Genomic DNA, 23,605 nt, shown 5'->3' on the forward strand with positions numbered 1-23,605 from the left:
TAAAAATAGTATTTTCTAGATCATAATTTTTGAATTAGAATATTTTTTCTGTCCAAATACCTTGGTTACGATCAGGAAATATACAAAACAAAAAAGCCAACCAAACCCTTGACCTTTTTGACTGGGATTATTTGAAAACATAATTCTCTCAAAGATTAAACATTTTGCCTAAGCCTACTCTTATTTTTATAACATAATAATCAGCACCTAATTTGCGCTGCAATACAAAACCCCTTAATTTTCCATTTCTCAACAAATTGTGCATGTTATTCACTTCAGCTGATAAAGTGACTTGTTGGTGAGTTTATGTCTAGCAAAAGCATTTATTTAAGAAATGAGGACCTCTAGTTCATGGTATCATAAACTCACCCATTCCTCTGACTTGAGAGCCCACAAGAACTCTACATGAAAGTCCTTGTCTATATGAGATAAGCCAATTAAATAGTAAAAAGATGTAAAAATTGCATTCTTTAATGTGCCATGTTCAGGCATCACAAAGTATTCCTGGAATTTCTATTATATTTTGGTATTGCAAAGTACAGTACACCTTACCCTCTCAGATTATTTCCTTTTGGGATTGAGAACTACAAAAATACTCCAGTGTAACAATTAATCTTCAAAGTCTGGAGAGTCTAAAGATCAAGGTAAATAAATCTGAAATATTGGAAAAATTATTAAACTGGAGCTCTACCTTAGTTTCAAATGCTTAACTGCTGGAGACTTAAAATCAGGCAAGAAATCTTGAAATGTGCATGTAGAGCATAAGACTAACTGGTGAAACTTTCACTCAATGGGAGTCATTGATTTTATCACTTAGAACTATCTTGTAAAGAGAATAACACCAAAGCAGGAAGGAGAGGGTCTGTAAGGATCAGATTCTAAGCTGGAGAAAGGGAAAAAGGGATGTGGGAGGGAGAAAAACACTTACTATTTTTTCTCTCACTGCTTCCACATGGTCGGTTCTTGGCAAAGGTGCTGTTTGAACAGGAATTTCTTCTTCCTGAGCTTTTTCAGTTTTCAAAACCTCTTGTGAAATCCCAGTTGTCAAATCCTCTTTCTTAACATCTTCTTGCTCCTTAGCTTGCAGTCCCTTATAAGGTGCTTCAACTTCTGCTTTCTGTTTAGCAACATGGTCTTTAATCTCAGCTGTAATTTCTTCTTTTTTGTCTTCTGGATGTGGTGTGCTCTTTTCTGGGGGCACAGTTTCTTTATCTTCTTCCACTGTGCTTAGGGGCTTCTTTTGGTCTGCAGTTGTTGTTGCAGGAATTTTATTTGCTGAAGGTGTCTTTGACAATTTCCCTCGCTGAAGTTTTGTTTCCTCTTTCTGATCTTCCTCTTGGATTTTATCTACCGATCTAGTTTTCTTAATTTTTTCATGTTGAAGTTTTATATCTTCTTTCTGAATTCCATGTTGGATTTTATCAACTGAAGCTTCCTTTGGGAATTTTACCTCCTGAAGCTGTGCATCTTCCTTCTGAACTGCAGGTTGGATTTTGTCAGCTGACAGTGCCTTTGCCATTTTCATCTGTTGGAGTTTTGGGTCTTCTTTCTGAATTCCCTGCAAAATTTTGTCAGCTGAGGGTATCTTTGCCAATTTTGTCTCTTGAAGTTTTATGTCTTCCTTCTGAACTCCATGTAAAATTTTATCAGCTGAGGATGTTTTTGCCAGCTTTGCTTCTTGAAGTTTTTCATCCTCCTTCTGAACTTCATGCAAAACTCTGTCATAGGAGGCTGTCTTTGTCAGTCTTGTTTGCTGAATCCTTGGGTCTTCCTTCTGAGAAGCACGCTGGATTTTATCAGCTGAGGGAGTCTTGACAAGTTTTCCCTGCTTAGGTTTTGCATCTTCCCTTTGAACACCTTGCTGGATTTTATCAGCTGACAATGTTTTTTCCAATCTCCCCTGCTGAAGTTTTGGAGCTTCTTTCTGAACGCCTGGTTCTTCTTTCGGCTTTGCTGCTGCCAGAGTAGGCGGTGTGGAAGTCTTCTGAGGGGAATGTGAGACAGCAGGCATTGGCTGTTTTTGAGGAGGAGCAGGTGGTTTGGATGTTGGTTGTGAAGGGCCTGTTTTCGGAAGTGGCACCTTGCCCATATCTCCAAGTTGTCCTGACATTGCCCTTTGGGTCTGGCAGTTTAAGCACAGCCATTCCTGTACCTGTGATACAACAAACATATGAAGTTACTTATTTGAAAAAGTAACAATAAAATCATACAGTGTTTGCAGCTGATACAGTTGAATTCTTTCAATCTGAATGCTATGCATACTGGTAAGTTATTCTCTTTCTTTCCTGCTCTTGCAGGAAGATCCATAGCACCATTCCAGAAACGGAGCATGTCAGATTCCAGAAAGCCTAGATGAACAAATATAAAAAGACACTGTGAAAACTAACAGCAATGACATTTTTCCACAGTATTGATGACCTATATGTACAATGTTTGCTTACATATTTCTAACATATATTCCTTTCTAAAGCCTCTATGATCTATCAATAGGTCCCTATAATTTTGCAAATCTGAGAAAAAGGGGACCAACTGGCACTCATGACTCTCTGTGTTTCTCTTCAGAAATCCCCTCTTGAAGTTTTGCATAAGTATCAGTGTATAAATTTATTATGGCTGTAACTCAACAGGAAGATCACCTCTCTGCTCACTTTACTGCTAAATCCCGGTTGCACACTGGCTTCTTTTACTCTTCTTCCCAGAAAATCAGAAAAAGGACAAGTGCTTCTATCTGTGCAAAAGATCTCATTGCCAGTTGCCTAGCTACTATATGAGAGAAGTAATCACACTGTTTCCAGTGGGATTTGGTTTATAGTCCCTTTAAAATAGCAAAAGAAAATTTTAAGCACAGAAGGATACTGGAAGTAAAGAAAATCCCAGACTCTTCTGGATACTAGAACACCTAATGATGGTTTACTTCACTAATGCAAAATGAGCTTCACTGGTGGATAAGAGGTGTATACTGTACATTAAAATCTACATTTAAAATAGCTGATCAGCTATTTTTATAAGTGATATATAAATTACAAGAAACACAGATGATATGACAAAAATCTTAAGTAAGAAAAGCTCATATGGGCTAGTTTTATGGAAATGCAACTAAGGAGAGGCTATTTAATATATAAAATTTTCTGACAAATTTTCTTTCAGGCAAAGAAGAATGCATGCATTATCATTGAGGTCATCAAACAATTGCCTTGTGTATTTATTATTTTAATTTTTTAGAAATGACCAAACTAGTGAGTCCTAGCAATTGACACAAAAAATATTTATTAATAGTACCTGATAATATTGTCTCACTAAATGCTATTTATCAGCTGAATCAGCTGTCTCCCCTAACAGTTACTACATCCTTTGCAATTCCAAACTGAATGTGGCTCTGTATCAGACTATTAAATATAATTTAGGCTTAGTTTCTCTGTTGAAAAAAGCATTTAAACATAATCCTCCAGGACCTACTATCCTCCTCCATAGGACTTAAAGTGTTCCAACTACACATGATTTGTTTGGGGAGCACTAATTAAGATACATACATATATATCTTAATTATAAATTTAGAATATAAATATAAACTTTTTTTTTTAATGAATGTGCAAAATATAACTAGTTTTTCTTGAAGATACTACTCTTAGATGGGGTTATATGGAATTCTTATGATAGTTTCCTCTCTTTTCCTAGAAAACAGTATTGGAAGCCATAAATATCTTGTGCACTGTCTTTTATAAACTGAAAATAGAAGCAATGCTCCAGGAAACAAATTTGCCCCACAGAAAATCATGATATTATTATTATAAGTCTGCAATTGACTAAAAATACCAGATAACATTTAGCATAAATAGACTACTGAAAAAAGATCCAATTACATAGTAGCTTTGATTGTTTTCTCATTAAATTTGTGAAGATCAATGTACAAAGTTGGTGAAATAATTGTCATAGTAATTTTTAAATATTTATTGGAGGGCCCAAAAGATTTTAAACCCCCAAAAATGGGGCAGATTTTGCTTAATCCATTCAGCCTGAAAAATGCTCATTTCACAATTTAAGCAGAAATAATGCCATTATTATTTGTGGTAGTATAGCTTCAGTCAGCACACGACATGAGAATAAGACCGTATTTAAATGTATTAAGCTTCTCAGAATCTAGCCTTAGCCATCTTTAATTACATAAAAACATAATGAAGTGGCTTCTGACATGAAATAATCCATGGTTCAAAAAATTGCTTCTATATAGATATTCTTTATGAACATGTTAATCTATACTTTAAATTCATGTTCTCTTTGCAGTACCATTTGTTTGAGCTATATCCATATCCAGTTTCTAGGGTCTCTATGTTTGTTTCTTTTCTATCTACATTGGCTCTTCTCCTAGCTCTGCTGATCATACAGATCCCATCTAGCACCTCTCAGCTGCAGCTTACTCACTGCTCATACACTTGCTCCTTCTCAGATTCATCGTCACTTCCCTTTCCCTCATTTAAATCATTCACAGACTCAGTGCTTTGAACTGCCTATAACAACTTTAGCAACTTTAGTAACAGTATTAAGTGTTTAAAACCCAAAACAGTTACCCAGTCACTGTTTCCATTGCTCACTGTCCCTATTTAGTATCTTTTCCCTGGAGTAAATTTCTGCAACTCAGGGACTATGCTTTGTGCTGAGCACATGATAGACCTCCTAAAAAGGAAAGTAATGACAACATGAGTAAAGGAATGTGATGATCAGCAGACTGGCAAAATGCACTAATTTTTGTCAAAAGATGGAACCACCAGTCTTGCCTCCCTGCCATACTGATGAATGTGATAGCAGGGAAATGAGCTGGAATTGTCCAGATATCCAGTGATTTAATGAACCTTACCATTGTCCTCTTGGACTTTTTCAATATATGCATCTATTTACCAGTTTATTTTTCAGTGCTGCTGTATAGGCATTGCAAACCCCCAAAGCTATAAGAGTTTGATATACTGGTTTATTTATTATCATGTGGAATTTGATCATAAAAGAGCCCACAAAAATCTTACAGTACCAGGCCTCTAGCTCCTGATTCTCTGTCAGAATGGTTCTCTAGAAAATCAAATTTTGTACCATGAAGTCATATGCCTCAGTTTCAGACTTGTCTTTTCCTCAGTTAACCTCATGCCCTGAATGCAAGCTTTTTCCTGAGGCTATCTCTTCAGTTAGCCTGTCAACCCAAATTTATTAGGACTTGGGAAATGGACATCATCTTCTTTTAGCAATCTCCACTAGATAAAACTTCTTAGTTCTTTACAGAATTCTTCACACCCTTTGGTTCCTGAATTGGCAGTAGACACTATGATTGGCACTACAAGTGATACAAGTTCTTTAATACTCTGAATCCATGGCTCTCTCCCTATGTTTTCAGCAAACCTTACAACCCAGTATTGCTGGGCACAACAACGTAGCTCTGTCACAATGTTCTCTTCACTCAATTTTGTAATAAACAAATGTCATTATGAAAAGGGCAGACATCTAACATTCATTGTGAATGTCTGTTTTTCAGTCATCAACCAAGAGCTCTGCCCTGCTTGTTACAGAATGGCCCTTTCTGTAAACAAAAGGAGTGAAGGAACTCTTGAAAGGCTCAGCTCAGAGGTTCAGGTGTCTGATTCAAGGCCTAGGCTGGTACAGCACAGCTGAGAGTCCTCAGCTCAGTTTTATGGAGAAAAAGGCTGCTGAGATGGTATTTTAGAGAAAGCCAGGTGATGTAAGAAAATGTAAAAAAAAAAAAAAAAAAAGAGTAAAACCACATAGTGTCACAGGGAGAAAAATTCAGGAAAAAATATACTGACATGAAGAGGTACAAAGCCAAAACGAAAATACAGAGAAGTGGATGGTAACAACCCAGCAGTCACAAAGGTTGGCTGGTATGTTCCAAGGCAGTGGAGAAGTTGATGCTTGCTGACCTGACTGGTGACTGTCTGGCCAGCAGACACCATTCAAGGGCCTCACTGAGGTGGTGAGTATTTTAATATTAACAGCTCTTCATTGCTATCTGTCTGCTGTGTGTATTCATCCACAAATCACTCTGTAGTCCTCAAGTGTGTACATCTTCCTTGCTGTGTCCCTCTGCCTGTGGTAAACATTGCCTGAACAAAAGAGTGCAGAGAGGGAAGCCTACATTCCCATCTAGAAAGGGAATGCTGGCCTCAGCATTTCTTTGGGATGTGTGATCTACAAATTCAAATCCCACACAAACTGAGGACTAAGATCTCCTACCTCTAGGGGAAATATTGAAATTGCTAGACCTACATATAAAAAAGTTACCATCGATGTCGCATAGAGAAACATAAATATTCAGAGCATGACCACCAAATCAGACAGTAGATCAGGCAGAAGAAAAAAAGACAAAAATAAAATACTGAAATCCCACACTTTCTCTATCCAAACAGTGGTAAGCAGTCAGGAGGTAACTGTCTAAAAGCAGCCAGTTTGGCAGAGACAGGGTCTACAGTGGAGCCTCTATGGCATCCAGAATTAGAAAAGTTGCAGAAAGGTTTTCACAGATACAGTGTCTGTGGAGGTCACAGGCAGTTTTCCAGGCTCATTCTCCTGAATTTACTCATAAATTTTGTCTAAAACGTCACTTAGGAACTTAAACTTATTTTTGGATCCCACCCCAAGTGGAAAAATTATGTGCAAACAAATGCTTAGTCAGATGGCTGATTTTTTGAAAAAAAAGGTTAGAAAAAAGCGGCTAATTTAACCTAGAGGAACGAATCCCACAAGTATGACTTATATGGGAGGAAAGGTATATTGGCTGCAAACCAAATGGATATTAATTGTCCATGGACAAATTTAGCTTTGAAATTAGAAGACCTTCCTTGCCATTAGTGATTTGAAGTTTGGAATACAATACAATAGGAGTGTCGTACAGAGAAACACAGTTAATTTCAATATATGATGTGATTGCCAACAAAATCACTCAATGATTCATGAAATCCTACCAGTTTTTAAAACTGCATTTCTGTAATAGCACTCATGAGCAGAATGCATTATATCATTAGCATTAAATACATTCACAGAATTTAGTTTACTTTAAACATCAAGGTGTCCTTTGGCCACCAAAGAGAGGTCATAGGGATCCCCAAAAACTGGTTCAGATGAATTTAAAGCATCAAATTAGAAAAAAAAAAATTAGTAAAAATCCCTGCAGAATGAAGAAGTTTGGCAACAGAAGGAGGAAGGGATTACCTTTTTAGTTTAAGAATGCTTTTTTTATTTGCTGAAGTGCAACCAAGATGAGATTGTTATCTGAACAATGCAAAACAAAGTACCATCTTTTATCTTTTTCTTAGATAAAGAGTTTCAGTATGTGATTGAGGAAGACCAAGTTATCTCAGCCTCTCATTATTGTTACAAATTGATATGTTTACTTATAAGCCATCACAACTATGAAATAAAATAAGGTATTTTCAATGATCTCTTTTTCTTCCACACCAAGCGATACATGAAGAGAGTTGTAAATACTGCAGCAGAGTAGCAGAAAAATACAGAAGAATCAGTGTTTCTCCCATATGTCAGGAATTATCTGCTCCTTAACTTTAATAGGGTTAGGACTGCTGAATATTTCACACAATTACATACAGATGAAATACAGAATATGACAACACAAAGATGACCTACTTCTTCCAGTGATAGCAATTCTGAAATGTGTATACCCTTACCTTACTTCAAGATACATCTTAGCACCTTCAGAAAAAGCTCAAATTTTTGTGTATTTTCAGCAACTGCTCTATTGGATGGGAATTTTTATTTTAGCAATTAAATTTAATAGATAATGAGATTTTTATGTGTATAGTGTCTGTGTGTACCTTAGTTTCCCTCAGTTATTTTGCTGAAGTCCTTTAGAGGCTTAGAATTATGCTGTCAATAATAGAATAATGGAACGTACCCCTAGCATACACCTACACCATCACAGATGCAAAAGAATGAAAGCTGTGGAGAAATAACTTTTTTTTTATTGAGGAGGGGGAACATCACTGTATTTGTTTTTACTCTGCATCTACCTGCACTGTAATATGTTTGTTGCTTCTTTTTATGCATCATTATAACAAGATGACTAAAAGTCCTCCTTTGTATTGGCAGGTTTAGCTCTAGGGGTGCTGTTGCCCAAAACAAAGGCATGACCCTTCCTCCTCAGTCTTACACAGAGAAATTTCCATCAAGCTTTACTTTACTACCCCTGGTGACCACTTCTTCTGTTACCATGGCAAAAACAACCTCAGTGAAAGAAAAAAACAATAAAGTGGATATGGGCATCATTCAAAGGCCAATCTTTTGTTTATTAAGCATTTAAGATATTTTTAATATTCATTTTTATAATGAAATACACATGAAAATCAGCTTACTGTTCATACAAATAAATGACAATAGAATCTTTTTATTAAGCAGTCTTCTCATCTCCAAAGTCCTGAATCTCAGGACCAATCTCAGAGTGGTTTCAGCTTTATTTTGGAATCTCATTTCACTCATAAAAGCCACTGCAGGTAGAGAATTTACTTGCAGGATAAGAAGATAATAGTCACATTCATAAACATATTTCAGTGTATATCTGAAAATCAGTCAGATAAACATTGTTGCTGTGACACTCACAGGTTCTTTTAAGGAGATTCCCAATTAAATGACTGAAGAATTTCAGTTTGCTTGCATACGTGACAAATGACCATGCTGTTGTACATTAATGAATAGCAGCATATGACCTCCACTGATGCTATTATTAACTTGCTTTGATAGAATTGTAGTTCTTAAAGATCTCTGTAGATTATATAGACCAAAGAAATCCAAGGTTGTGTTAGTGTCTGAAGTCATAATTTTATGGTTAAAAATACAGTTTTATTAAGTAGTTATTTTATAAACCAGTTTAGTCAGAGCTTTAAAAATATTAGGCTACTGTAATCCTTTCTGGCTAGATGTAGATGTTGAGATGCCTCACTAAGCTCCTTTGTACCCTTTATTACAACAGTCTCAAAGAGTAACTGTTTTCTGTGCCTCCCAGAAGCTGAATCACTATTCCCCACACAACTGGTCAGCAGAATATGTGAGTATTCCCATCGCATCATCACTATTATTTGTTCTGAACTGAAAAAATGTCTAGTGTCACAGATGGCACTAAAACAACAAACAACACCATCCCCTGAAGAGTTTGTGGTCTATTCAATTCTGTGTTCAGGGCTGACCTTTTACAGACAGTCTACAGAATATTGTTTTTGTTCAAAAACAAGAGTTTAGCTATGGAACTAGGCTCTGTAGCAAAAAGGAGAACTCTTCTTTTTATTACATGTCACTATATATATTTAGTTATAAACTACAAATGCAACCTTTCTCTCTGAACCTTAATGGGTCGTATATACAAACACCTTAAACTCAAAAGTAAAAACTTTTTAATTTGGTCATCCCCAATAGAAATACAGAAACAACTGATATATATCATTGCTCTGAAAAGTCACTTTTGCATTTTGTTTGCTCTTGCAAATCAGATAATCCTAAAACTAACATGTACAGTTCACCCCAACAATATGGTTTGCAAAACCAAAAATCTCTGCTTAGACAGATCGAAATGTGTCTGTCTTTTGTCCCCATTTTATCTACTAATGCATTAATTGTTTTATGAAGAGAGATCTGCATGCTTCAAGTAAAATTCTACAAATAAAGATGTAAATACTTAAAGAATAAAAGGAGATTCTTTAATTTCGTTTTTTTAAACTCCTAGCTCCATCCAGTCTCATCTAACCTAAATTTTAATTACTTAACTGAGGAGCTAAAGTTATGGCCCCAGCTACTCAAATTAATTCAGGAGACTATGGGATGTTGTCCCCAGATATGAACAGTGTTGGTGGTCTGACTATTGTATCTACTCCTGATTAGGGAGAGGGCCTGCAGCAAACTGTGCTCCACACAGACCTCACTTCAAGGATGAATCTGAGATTTGCTCAGACCCTACAATAAAGTCCATTGATAAACCTTTCTTAAAATAGTAGCCTGAAGAAAGGACCTAAATCTGTAATCTGATACTTAAATAAATGGTCTGATATTTGAAAGCTCTAAATAGCTGAAGACACTTCCACTGACTCCCACTTTTCAGTTCGTCTCTTCATCTTTTTAATCAGAATCACAGTGTACATATCTGTTTTATCACTTATGTTTATTTTACATGACTTTATCATTTCAGTTTATTAGCAGTGATTTATGTATAATGTTTGCATTCAGTGTCATGTGAATGATATCGGAATCCTTTAGGTGCTTGAAAATGAGGGGGACAGGCAAGGAAACAAGCAGACAGAAAAATGGAGGATAATTCATAGTCAAGAAAACACACTATTCTCGAGGAAGAGAACACAGGTCCAGCAGAAAGTGAAGGAAAGTCCCTTACCTGGCTTTGGAAAATTATATTAATTATAAGCTACAGATACAGTAAGAAGTTTGCATGTAATCATTTTCTGATACACTGGCAGCTGCCAGGGCAGTCATGAGATAAAAGAAGTAAACAAAGGAAATATACATGGCATCTGTGCAGAATGAGCATGGCTTTGTGTGATATGGTACAAGCTGAGAAGCACACAGGCCTTCCAGCAGCTTCTTGAGCTCTTCCCAATGGACATCTCTCTTAAACACCCACAATGAGGAGGTGAAAAACCATACAGGCCTCCCTGCCACGGGCAGTGTGCAGAAATGGCAGAGCATCAGAGCACAGAAATAGTCACTGCCTGGTTTTGCAACATATGGGGCAGAATAAAATTTTATCACTAGGTGTGGCCACTTTCACTGATAAGAGGCAAATTCCCAAGCTTTGAGGCAATGCAGTACAAAGTCTAGGGAAAGGCAAAGGCAGAGATGAGGTGCAGGTGCAGAAGGAAGCAACAAGCTTTTTAGTCTCCTGGCTTCATCCTCCTTCAAGGTTTCTGCTGATCAGCTCTCAGGAAGACTGTGGTGACATGCTTTAAGTGACAATAATCTTTTCTGTATGTCCTGCTCATTGTTTTGACCTTGCACTTTCCTGCCTACAATTCTGCCTTTGTGCCACCACACGACAGAAAATATTGGAAAGATTGTCTTAAAAAGGAATATGCCATTTAGTCAGCAAGAAAATCCTGTCAAAAATTGTAACTCCAAAAAGGGGAGCATGCTGTGTTCTCCCATAGTTTGGCAAACACTCACAAGAAGAATTAAAAATAAAACACTTTTCTTGGGAAACTTCAGACTAATATTCAATAAAAATTCTTCTCAATATTTCGTACAGAAACATGAGTACAATCTATTTAAAAGCATCACATACTGTAATGCTACAGTATGAATTAAAGAAGATGTTTTCTTGGTGTTTAATGTGCAAATAAATCCTATATACTCCAGCAATCACACACATAAGAAGCTTGAGTTTACTTTCAAGAAACACCATAAAATTATGCAAAGAAAATACCAAATAATCTAAACCCACATAAATCTGCCCAGAACAAAAGTACAGCTAACTCTCAATATAAATACTAAATATAAGAGGAAAAGGCAGATCTTATCTGCTAGGAAAAAGAAAAAAAAAAACCAAACTGTGAAATGTGGAGACTTTATTTTTCTGTCTCATTAGTGTCAATAAATCTGTCATAGCTCCTTGGAAGAAAGGGCAAGCCCCCAAAATATTGAATTGAACTACAGCGGGAGTACTCCATTTCCCAATGGACTTGCAATGCAAGTAACAGACACATTACACTTGAAAATCATTTGGTTTACCCTTCTAAAATTAAGTTCTTCATGTCTCAAAATACACACAGTACTGCTTTAATGACTACAGAGTGGGAAAAAAAGCCTACACAGATAGCATGAAATGAAGTGCCTCCAAAATTAACTCCTTGCATTCCTTAGTCACACTTTCACTTCGTTTTGCTATCTTGAGAAGGAAGAAGAATCCTGTCAAAGCAACTACTCAGCTCAGGTATAATACTAATTACACAATTACTTATACATTTTATCTGATTCAGAATTTCTCCTTGATGAGAAGACAGAGGATGCCTTCATACATCTTCAAAAATTTTTCATGAAAAGGGCAATTCTATAATTTTACAGTCATGTATGCATGAGTGATACACAGACAGACATCTACACACATACACATGTATGCAGCACACAGGAAGCCAAACAAACTTACTCACTATAGTCACAGAGTTTTACATCCAGAAGGGGCCATTATTCTCAACAGATTTGATTCTTTAATGCCAAAATCCTTCTAGTTTCACCAGAGTTTTCTATTCTCAACCTTTCAGCATTTCTTAGAAAGATAATCAAATTTATGGGATGGAAACTTCTCTCTCTTCAAAGATTATTGTTCCCATAATTTCTCTATCCATTGAATTTTTTTTTATGTGTTGGCATAAAGATACAAAAAAAGCTAGAGATAATATGAATTTTAATTATACTTACCTTTCTAAAGAAGCACACTAAAGCTTTAAAGATATAATCTTTAAAGGAAGTGATGCAAGACCAAGATGCATGTGATACAAGCTCAGCATTTTCCCACAACATGTAGCCAAACTGTAAATGGGTGTAAGTGGGACTCACAGTCCCTTTTGGCAACAAGTACCACAGTTACTTTGTCAAGAAAATAGCTTTTGGTTTAAACTACATAAAACTCTGCAACAATAATGCTAAAAATATAATAAATATGGCTCTACTTTGAAATCACACATTTTCTATTTATATTTATTGTATTATTATTATTATTACTATTATTATACACAATGTATTAATGCTTAATATTTTTCTACCTTATGTCAGGTTTGAAAAGCCTTATTCTTGTGGTTAATACTTGTATCATTCTTACAATGTCAGCAGAAAATGCATGGAAGCTTAACTTTTATCTTGAAAATATGGCCTGTCTTGAAGCATGTTTTTTTTAAAAGAGTATTTGATGCTAAAGTGTTCCTAGTAAAAATTTTAGATAAATTGAAAATTATTGAAGAGTTTTAAAAATATTTTAAAATACTTTTAATATAAAGTGTTACTGGGTTCCAAAGTTAACTGCTCTTTTTTACTCTGTCATTTCAGAAGCAAACATATATCTTACTTTAGTTCTACACCGAAAAAATACTAACATCTGTCACAAAAACAAACAATTTTAATTCTCCAAACCTTGGACTGAATTCTAAATTTTTATGCCTTATTAAAAAAACTCAAAATGCCAAAAAATAACCCTTAACATAAATAGAAAATAAACAAATAAGAGCAACATTCATTTGAAGTTTTATGTTGTCAAATGTGTTGCTGTTATTCAAAATAGACAGATCTTATTTTCTCATTAAAAGTCAATTTTCAAGTCTTAATTAATTTTGAAGCATTTTCTCAATCGTTGAAACACTCTTTTAAATAACCTGTTTACATCAGAGATAACATGATTCCATCCTCAGTCTTCCAGGATGAGTGATATTACTGTCAGCTTCTAATTAATTTAATTGTATGTTCTCTTATAAGTCAAGAACAAACATCTGGAGATAAAAATGACAGAGAAGTCAATAGCTCTCAGTGGTTTGATGAAAAATGAAAAGTTAAAAAAAAAAAAAAAAACCAACAAAAACCAAAGCAAAAAACCTCCCAAAAAGCCCACCCCAAAGCCCTAAACTTCCTCCTTCAAAAGTTTTGTATTACTTTCTTTCTTCCTTTCTTCTCTCCATTCATATGGGGGTGGCAGGGGGGAAAGAGAAAAAAAAGGAGATGGAAAAGAAGCTGAACAGCATTTTTTTTTTTTGCTGGAAAAAGACTGTAAATGAAAAATTGTGTTCATCTTTGTTCTCTAGGCTATGAATGCCCATATATGGCCAATGGAATTCTGATGATTAAAGTGAGGGTCTTACTCAGGCAGCACCTCCACAAAATGTTACAACCACTTTTATTGTTCTTTTATTCTTCTTCAGAGACAGTTTTCTGCTGTTTATAACCCCTCCACTCACCTCAGGATACTCGTATAAGGAATGGTCTAAACCCAATGAAATAGCATTTTACAAAAAAACCCAAATGTCCCAAAAAAACAGCGGAACGGATTTTGTTGGTGATCTCTAAATCTCCTTATTTTTCTGAAATTATCACTGTTTCAACAAAACCCCCCCAAAAAATGAATGAAATAAACCAAGCCAGGCAACCAACCAACCAACAAAACCCACCCAATCCAATCAAAGCAAAAATACCCATCTCCACTGACAAAAAAAAACCCCAAAACCAAAACAAAGCAAAAAAACACAACAGCCTTTTGGTAAAACTATTCAAAATAATTTTTTAGTTCTTGGCTTTGTGACACCTGAACAATTTAACTACTTCGTTACCACCTTCATTCATCATTTATAAAACCAGGATATAATTTGTTTTTTTTCTTCTAGAGAAAGACCTCTTTAGAATAGAAACTTACTCATAGTTTATGCAACTACATAGCTTAAATTAGGAATTCTCATTTACATTCTATTTTTTTAAATCATATTTTTCAACCAAACCTTTTAGTAAAATATGCACCTGCCTGAGTAAAAACAAAAAAATCAACTATACTGTAATTTGATAGAAATTTTGAATAACCCTAGAAAGCAAGAGTCTTTGTCAACATGGGTTATGGAGAGCTGCAGATATAAATGCATGAAGAGTGTATTACAGAGATCGTAACTCCAGATGCATGGCACAGAGAATTCAAATTGCATCCTAAAACACAACAGAAATTATCATATCTGTATTATAGTCCATGTAATCAATTCCCAAGCCTTTGACACCAGAATAATACGCAGTCTGCTTGTAAAATGAACCATTTATGGAGGTCTCTTCAAAAAAAACATCTCTAGGCAATGAAGTGGAAAGTTCACATCTGTCTTCAAGGGCAGATCTGGAAGCAGTTTCCAGTGAGCAGAACTCAATGTTTTTGTACATCAAAGCAGTTAAAATCATGTCCTCCAATCATCTGCGTTTAATATAAACCCAGTACTTCAGAAATAATCTTTTTTCTTTAAAATGGCACTTGGGTGCAATCATTTTAATTATTCTGCACAAACAACTAAGCAGACTTTTTTTCAAAAAATCTTGAGTTTCTACTGCTACAAAAGTCCAAATACTAATTCAGCTGACTGTTCATTCCATAGTGATTTTTAGGAAGGAAAATCATACCCAAAATGCCTACCTAGATTCATATAATTTGCTATTTTTAGTTTTTGTAAGAGATCTTACTGTTGACTGAACATTTACCTGTGTGACCAATCTGACAGATCCATTTTATCTTGGTTCGTTCATTTATTAAGATTTTGCTTCAATCTCCCTGATTATGCTACATTGGCACTTAGAAAAAAACATTATCCTTTAATGCTTCATTAGCTACTTTTCCATCATAGTTAAAAATGTACATTACAACTATAATGTATTATCGTAAATCTGTAGCTCACTCAGAGAGCACCAGGTCTTTTCAGTTCTCTCTTTCTAATAGAGTATTTGCCCAATAAATTCTTCATGGGACATTGCATCTTACAGAACTAATTTGTAGATGGTGCATAATATTGCCAAAACATTCCTTAGAAATTACTTATGGGAGTAGTACTGCTGTCAATAATCATTAATGAATTTAATTGACAAGGTTGATCATGCAAGTACGAAAACAAAGCCATATCTGAAGAAAAATTGAGTATTTGATGACAAAATTTTATCTAGGAAATTGCAGAATTAACTGTGCTGAACACAGAAAGACAGAAAAGAAGTAAGCCTATTTTTGTCTGATTTTACATAAAAGCACTCCCTGAATTAAATCAACAAACCAAATGAACTGATTTAAAAAGCAAACACACCAATAAAAGTAGGAAACGGTTTAAGAGTTTAACAAAAACTGAATAAACCAGCAAAAGTCAATAATTACAAAAGCAGTGGAAAACAGACTGTACCACAGTGCAAGGCCTGCCAGGATGAATGCTCACAAAAAGGCATCACTGAAAAGAACTGGGAAACTCAACTGCTGGAGGAAGAAGCACAACAAAACCCAGAGGACTCAGGTGGTTACAAGTTTACAAAGAACACATTCCATCAGTAATGGAATTTCATCAATAATGATCCTTCTCGGAAAAAAAAAATGATGATTTAAAAAGGAGAAAATGAGTGCTGCTCTATTTATCATGATTTGGTAACTACTTTGTGTTATATAACAGCAGTAAGTATGGTAAAAACACACTTAAAGAAAAATGTTTGTCTGCAGGACCAGCTAATCTGCCTTTAGAGCATCCTCTCTAAAACCTGATGAACTCTCTAGGAAGCTGTATATTTGACAGTTTGAATTGAAAAACATGTCATCATTGATCTATTGTAAAAAGATTCTGCCTGCAAAAGCAGGTTTAAAAAATTATCACAGAATTACAGAGCCAAAATATAATTTTTTAAGAGCTTCTTTTTAATATGAATCTGTTTTAATCAATATGTCAGAAAATCTTTTTTCAAAAGGACTATCCAGAGCATGTGTGCAATTGTGCCACCAATTAGGAAATTTACTCACCAAGTTGCCAGAATTTCTGGAGATAATAAAATATATCATGCTCAGTCTTAATAAAAAGACTATAAGTAGATAAAATACATAAATGATGTTCTAGAAATTATTAAAAGTCATATTAAATATAATGCAGCATTTGAAACTCAAGCTACTTTCCTTAAATCCCACTCAATAATGTGAATGCAGTTTATATTTGCTGCCCCAAACCACCCACAACCCTCCTCAAGCCAACTCAGATTGATTCTACTTAGTTTAAACTCTCCATGCTTAGCTGGAAAGTGTCATAATCTTACTTTTTTTTTTTTTTTTTTTTTTTTTACAATGATGAAAGGCATAAAACATTTCTAAAATGTCTTGTGAAAAAACTGCACAACCACAGTACATTATTTAATCTGTGCATAGTTTTAATGAGTCACTTAGAAACAGCTAAAAGAACAAAAAAACCTGCTGTAGAATGAGCAGACCAAGAGAACCTGGAAAATGCCATTTGAGGGCAACAGAGAGATTGCATTTTAGGAAGCTCAGAGAAGTGGTACATATTTTGTGCTACTTTCTGTTCTCATTACAGCTTGATGATTTTCACCAGAAAAAAATTAGTTTGTGATATTTTCTGTTCTCATTACAATCTATGTGACAAGAAGCCATTATGAATTTGCCATTTTCTATCCCTTTTACAATCATTTTTTCAAGAATAAATTAGACCAGCATTCACGGCTGACAGTTTATCACTCTGAGCACAGATCAGTTAGATAGGCAAGCAGTATCTGATTTTAATCTCACATTTACCTGGTGAGATTTACTAGTAATCTACAGAGTTCAGATGCAAAAAAAACCCCAGAAAATCTGGTCCCACAACAGGTAAGGTGCAAATAAATATTTATCTCTTCTTTAGCCTTTCTGTCTGATCTAGGCTATTTATTATAAAATCGACTCAGTTTCTGCAGACCTGCTTTATGTTTTCTAAAATATTCTTCCTTTTTCAGACTACACCATTCTTTCTTCTGTCTTACACAGATGATGATGCTGCATTTAGACAGTTTGCTTGTTTCAGGATTTTAGAGTCCTGCTCAGACTTTAATTCACAATGCTCATAAGAAAAAGAACATTATAGCATTCTGTGGAATAGTCCAAATGTAACTGGAGAAGTTATGATTTATTTTAGACTGTTTAGCAAACCAGACACAAACCCAGAAACTGACCTCCGGTTTAGTATCTGTATTTCCTCTTTCTCCCTGCCCACACTAATTTTGGGGAAATTCAATTTTGTATTTGTAGAAAAGGAAATGTCCCAGAAGTTTGATGCTAAATGTTAAAAACTCCTGCCTTCTATGGTGTTCCAGAAAAGTGGCAGAAAAAAATGTATAGATCATTTCTCATCTATGAATATGACTCTTACTTAAGGCCTTTTTTTAATTCTACATAGAGACAATGTGGCCATTCTAAATACCAAAGTTAAAGAAAGAACTTGCAGAAACTCCATTTAGCTTTCTAAAAATGTTGCAATAAAATTATTATTCCCCCCTCCGCCCCCCCACCCAAAAGACTTATGGATGACACACACTCTCCAGTCTTGATGTGATAAAGAGCATTGCTGACTTGGCAATACACATCTAGAAGAGATGCACAGTGGTGACTGTTGTAACATTTAAAAACTGTTAACGTGCTTCAATGCACATCAATAATTGCCATTGGAAAAAAAAAATGCCAATAAATCCTGACAGGTATCTTGAAGTTATGTGTTTCTCATAAAACACTTCTGAACTCTGAAAGATTCATTGTGATTTAAGGTAGGTCTGTTGAAGTTCATCCTAAACAGATGACTCAAAATTAAGATACAAAAAATTTTAAGGTAATCAAATTGTTCCTGTGAAGAACCTGTGAAAAAAAAAAAGATTATTTGAATTGCAGATAGCAGACTTCAACTAAAGTTAATCAGATCTGTTCAGCCCAGAGTGGCTAAAGAGAGTATTTGACATGATGTGTGTGTGGGTATGTGTGTTTGTTTACCTGCAAATTTAAAGTTTCTAGGTCTGTAGCCTAGTAGTATTCACCATCCAACCTTGACAGAAAAAATTAAATATTCTAATTTAATACCTGGACTCACCATACTCTTACTTGGAATCAACTCAATTTTATAAATAGGTAATTTGGCAGATCACACTTTAGTACTGAATAAAAAAAGATGATGGGAAAAAATAATTTGAAAGTGCTAGAAGGACAACTTTTGAAGGCTGCTCAGTCCCTCTTCTGGAAAATACAAAAAAGAACAAAGAACCACAGAACTGTAAATCGATCTCCCCTTCTTCAAGTGCACAAGTGCCACCTGAACTAAAAGAGAACTGATGTCAGTGGGACATTAATCTTACCTGACTTGAAACACCTGACCATATGGCTGAGCTAGGTACAACTAACTTCACAGGCTATGAAGGAAGCATGCCTCTCATGAACACAAGTCATTGTCTTATTTATCTGTCTTTAAATTTAATACAACACAGGCCTAAAACATTTTAAGAGAGAAAGTAAGATGTTAAATCTGTACTCTGCTTAGCCACTACAGCATTTCCTCTCAAAGTATGAGTCGCCTTGGTTTGGTCCCTCAGTCTCCCTAATGGGCAGGGCTTCGTGGCCACATCTTAAAACAAATGGGTCCATGTTTGTTCTCTAAAACTCAGTTCAAGAGGCACAGCAGAGCTCCTGTCTGTAAGGCTTTACTAGCCCTTTCCCCTAAATGAAATTCAGCCTAAACCAGAATGACTCCATCCAGACTGGCTGTGGGTACTATTTTGCAAGCTATTATGCAAATTATGACAATCAACTGACCTGTATTATTATAAGTTGTTATGTGCTAAGAACACACCAGGAAACATGCTAGTGATCAACAGTATAAGCAGCTTCAGTCTATAACTTGTTCCACAACTCATTAGCAACAGTTTATATTGCTTATGTTCTCATTATATCCATTGTGTTGGACAAGAACATAATTTCAATCCACCAGTAACACTTTTTTTTATTATTATTACATTAACTATTTCCGTGTATTCAGGAGAAATCTATGTTTTAAAAGAGACTGAAGGCAATATTTATATCTGACCAGCTTCAGCCCTCTAGCTGAAAATAAATACAGATTCTTCCTTCTAATTAAAGAATAGAGTTTAATTCTGAATGAACACTATGAATGAATTCACTCATATTTAATTTGACACAAGTTAATGATAAGATCTAAAACAGCATAGCATGGATTATCTGCATTTCAGATCAGCTCTTAAAAGAATGTAGCTTGGTCATTGTTACAATTTGCAAATTGGTACTTAATTGTAAATTCTCATACTTCCATGTTGTTCAATCCTGTTTAATTCTGCAATTTATTCGTATGAACAACTTTTTGCAATGAGTTACAATATAGTTTTATGTCTTTGAGAACTTTTCCATGATTCTCTGACTCCATTTTCATTCAAGATCTGTAGGTGCGAATCTTTGTTAAGTTCATTAAACACCTGTACTGAAAAGGGTTGGAATGTTGCAATTGGCTCTTATTACTAGAACAACTACATGAAATCAGGATTTGGATTTTGTGGACTTAATCTGTCTCTAGCATGTACAAATTTAAGCCAAATTCAGAAATATAAGAACATTATGAGAGAAGTACCAAATGTAAAAGACAAACCATGCTGTTCAGTTTAGCTCTCTAATACGCAACAGTATAGAAGAAATTGTAGACTTAACTTGCACAATTAGAGTTTCTATTAGAAATCCTGCTGTTCAGGAAAAAAATCCAAAATAATCCATAACAATCAGCAACCCCCCCCATCCCCTAACAAAAAACCAAAAAATCCAGCCCAAAAACAACACACAATGAAGAAAAATAAAGAGGACAACCTTGGCTACCTGCCTGAATAAATACACAAGAGGTAGAGGAAGTCTTCAGTAATACCTACATATAATTTGGAAAACCTGTCGACTTTAAACAGTGAAAAATCCAATAAACAATGATTAAACACTTCAGTGTCAACTACTGTGCATGAGAGCCTAAAAGCAGGGGAAGAATATGGAGCTGAACAAGTAAATCAAAAGTTTCTGAATTTCTAGATATATAGATATTATAGATACAATTTTAGATTTATTTTTCTATTTTCTATGGATTCATTTTACTATATCAAATTATCCTGCAAAATTAAGGGAAACAATATTTTGGAATCTCTTTTTCAGAAACATTCAGGTATTATTGCAAATCCATAAGACTTCAAGCCCAGAATGTATCTGTAGCATAGGCCATTTCTCTAGACGAAAATTTTACTTTATTTTATTTTTATTCACTCTTCTAGGATAGCAACTTTCTTGACAACATGCTGTTTTTGTCAGGTTAGTCATGGCTCATTGAAATGAAGTTCACTGAGAAGTTCAGAGGTCACTGAAGAGCAGAGAGTTAACTATGCATTTTTTTAACAGAACTGATTCTGAATGAAGGTAAAATTCAAATCAGCTTTACAAGTACACTCAGAGACACACAGGCATCAGCTTGTATTTTATGTGGCTTTACAAGAAACGTAACTATGGTCATAAGTCATACTTAAAAAATAAGTTAAAAACTGTAATAAAAATGGCCAATTTTACTATTCTACATTATCTAGTTCCCTTGTAGCGTATACCTTTTGGAGTATACCACTGTTTTTTCTACTTAGAACAATAAACAATGAAAACATTTGAATATTTACCTTTTTTAATCTGTCTGCAAACAACAGTGTGAATGTACTATTCCCATTACAAATCAGAGCTAAACTAGTATATTCTTATAGCACAAAACCTGCAGAATCCAGTAACACTCACAGCATTCATAGTCAGAGGCGCATCAGAATGAATAGAAAGTGTGATCAGATATCTCTGAAAACAGTTTGTATAGTGCACAGTGTCTTACTGAGAGAGTGCACTGAGATTTGAATGTCTGACATGACACAAAATGAAATTTCCCAGTAATTCATAGGAACAGAACACTTAGCATCAACAGGGAACACGACAAAGAAATTACCAGATTCTAGGGAAAGATTAATGTTTAGCATCTCCTTTGTTACTACTCAGACAAGTTAGGGGTTTTGGGTTTTTTTTACCCCTGTAGAAAGTGACTGACAGAAGCATGATTTCACTGGTTTAGCCATCTGCTGATACGCTTTTAATGAAGCTTGAAAGAGTAATTCACACATATTTCTTGCTGTTAAAATAGGGTCAGAGAAAATCACTTCAGATTATAGAAATTTCTTGCTCACTTCTGCAAGAGGTAAATTAAATCTAAGGTTTCTTTGAGGTACACCAGAACTGGAATCACTGCCCTATTCATGGACATTCACAGGGCTTGAGTACCTCTGTGACATGTTCCCACCTTAATCATTTGTTGTATCATAAAATGTTTGCCCATTGACATGGACACTATTTTAAATGGGTAAAAAAAGGAATATGATAAATATATGTCTAGTTCCTATGGTCTGAAAGAGACAAACTGTCTGTGCGATACATTTTTAATAAATAATTCTGTTATCACTTGCTCTAAATGATCAACAAATGACTACATACTAATGCAGCCTTAGATATCAAAGAGCTACATTTATATTTTTGAATGTAAATAGAATTTTTATCTCATTTCTACAATGTTAATTATATATGAAAATTATAATCCTAAAAAGAAAAAAATAAATTAATCCACCCCAGACTTCATGGTAATTTTGCTTGAATCAGGTAGAGATTAAACATGAAACTGTCTTTTCTAAAGCATTCCAGAATCTCTGACCTGGGAATGCTTTGTAAAAGTCTAGAGATTAAGGTAGCAAAGGCTTCTTTTCAAAGGCCCTATTTCAAATGAATCTTTCTCCATGTCATGTCTAAAGTGTGAAATTTTTCTTTCCTATGGAGTAGTTTTTATAATTACTGCCCAACTGTAATCTTACTTTCTTGTTTAGCCAGCATTCAGAAAATATTAATTCACTTCCACTCTAGAAAACTTACATGATGTTTATTTAAGCATTTAATTTAATTCAGGAACATTTCCATTAAAGATAAATTCTTCAGACAGTCTCTCACTGACATGCATAGAAAGAAGGAGGAAGAAAACAGTGAGAGAAGAAGATAAGTGCACTAAGAACTTCCATTTCCAGAAGGCTGTTACGAAAGGCACTGATTAATCTTGCGTGTCTGAAGTAACAACCAATGTGCAAAGAAATGACTACTTAACACTGATAGAAACTGTCAACCAACAGAACACTTAAGGAATATTATTGTGGTGCTCAAAGATTAACTGACAAACTGCTGCATAGGAATGGGAAATGTGCATGTTCATGTAAAGAAATAGCTTTTTTTTGTGTTGAAATATTTTTTTGAGTGATTCTTTTTGGGGAAAATACTTTGAAATAAATAATGATAATGTAATTTTTTCATATTGCCAGAATGCGAAAAAGCCACAAACGTAGAAGTGCAAGACACCACCATCTACTGAGAAGTCTTTTCACTTAAAAACATGCATTAACACTCCAAAATACACAAAAAGGAGCTGGAAGATATGAGCCAGTATCTCCATAAGACCTGTGCCTTCTGTATTGCAAACAAGCAAGCAAAGAATGATACCCTAACATGCTTGGAATGGTATTAGGTACTTCATCACCTCGATCCTAGTCTAGAGCTCTGAGTTCACCTTATCAAGAGCTCACACTAAAGTGTATTCTTACTGGTATCTCTCTAGGATACCTAATTCCCTCTCCAGGCTCCATCAGGGGGTTTGACTGGATCTTCACTTACTCTCGAGGGAGGCTGGATACCTATTCATAGTCAACTAAATTTAGAGACAGTAATCTTTATCTGAATCCCACCCAGTCTCAAAAGCCACAGCGAGAACCAGGAACAGAATGAGAAAACTCAAAATTTGATCCAAAATCCTTGCCATTTCTTCATTGAACTTTGTATTAAAAATGCACAGCTAGTATAGTACAACCTGTGACTTCAAATTCTTTTTAAGATATTAAATTAAAATCGTAATAATGCTGAGTTAAAAGGCTCAAATATAATTAAAAATAAGAACAAAGACACCCCAGAAATGATCCTACAAACAATGACAGAAAATAAGTGAATAGAAAATCA

At 35.0% G+C, this 23,605-nt stretch overlaps 1 protein-coding gene across 1 annotated transcript in view; it reads right to left on the reverse strand.

The window, feature by feature from the left end:
- Positions 1 to 23,605, reverse strand: part of PCLO (piccolo presynaptic cytomatrix protein) — a gene marked incomplete at both ends in the record, with an annotated part of 318,636 nt that overhangs the window by 175,213 nt on the left and 119,818 nt on the right. The window contains one exon of the mRNA XM_082280339.1: positions 929 to 2,152. Within this exon, the coding sequence (XP_082136465.1) occupies positions 929 to 2,152 (1,224 nt within the window). The remainder of the gene's footprint in view (positions 1 to 928; positions 2,153 to 23,605) is intronic.

The sequence above is a fragment of the Coloeus monedula genome (assembly GCF_965178545.1).
Source record: "Coloeus monedula genome assembly, chromosome: 4".
Classification (NCBI taxonomy): domain Eukaryota; kingdom Metazoa; phylum Chordata; class Aves; order Passeriformes; family Corvidae; genus Coloeus; species Coloeus monedula.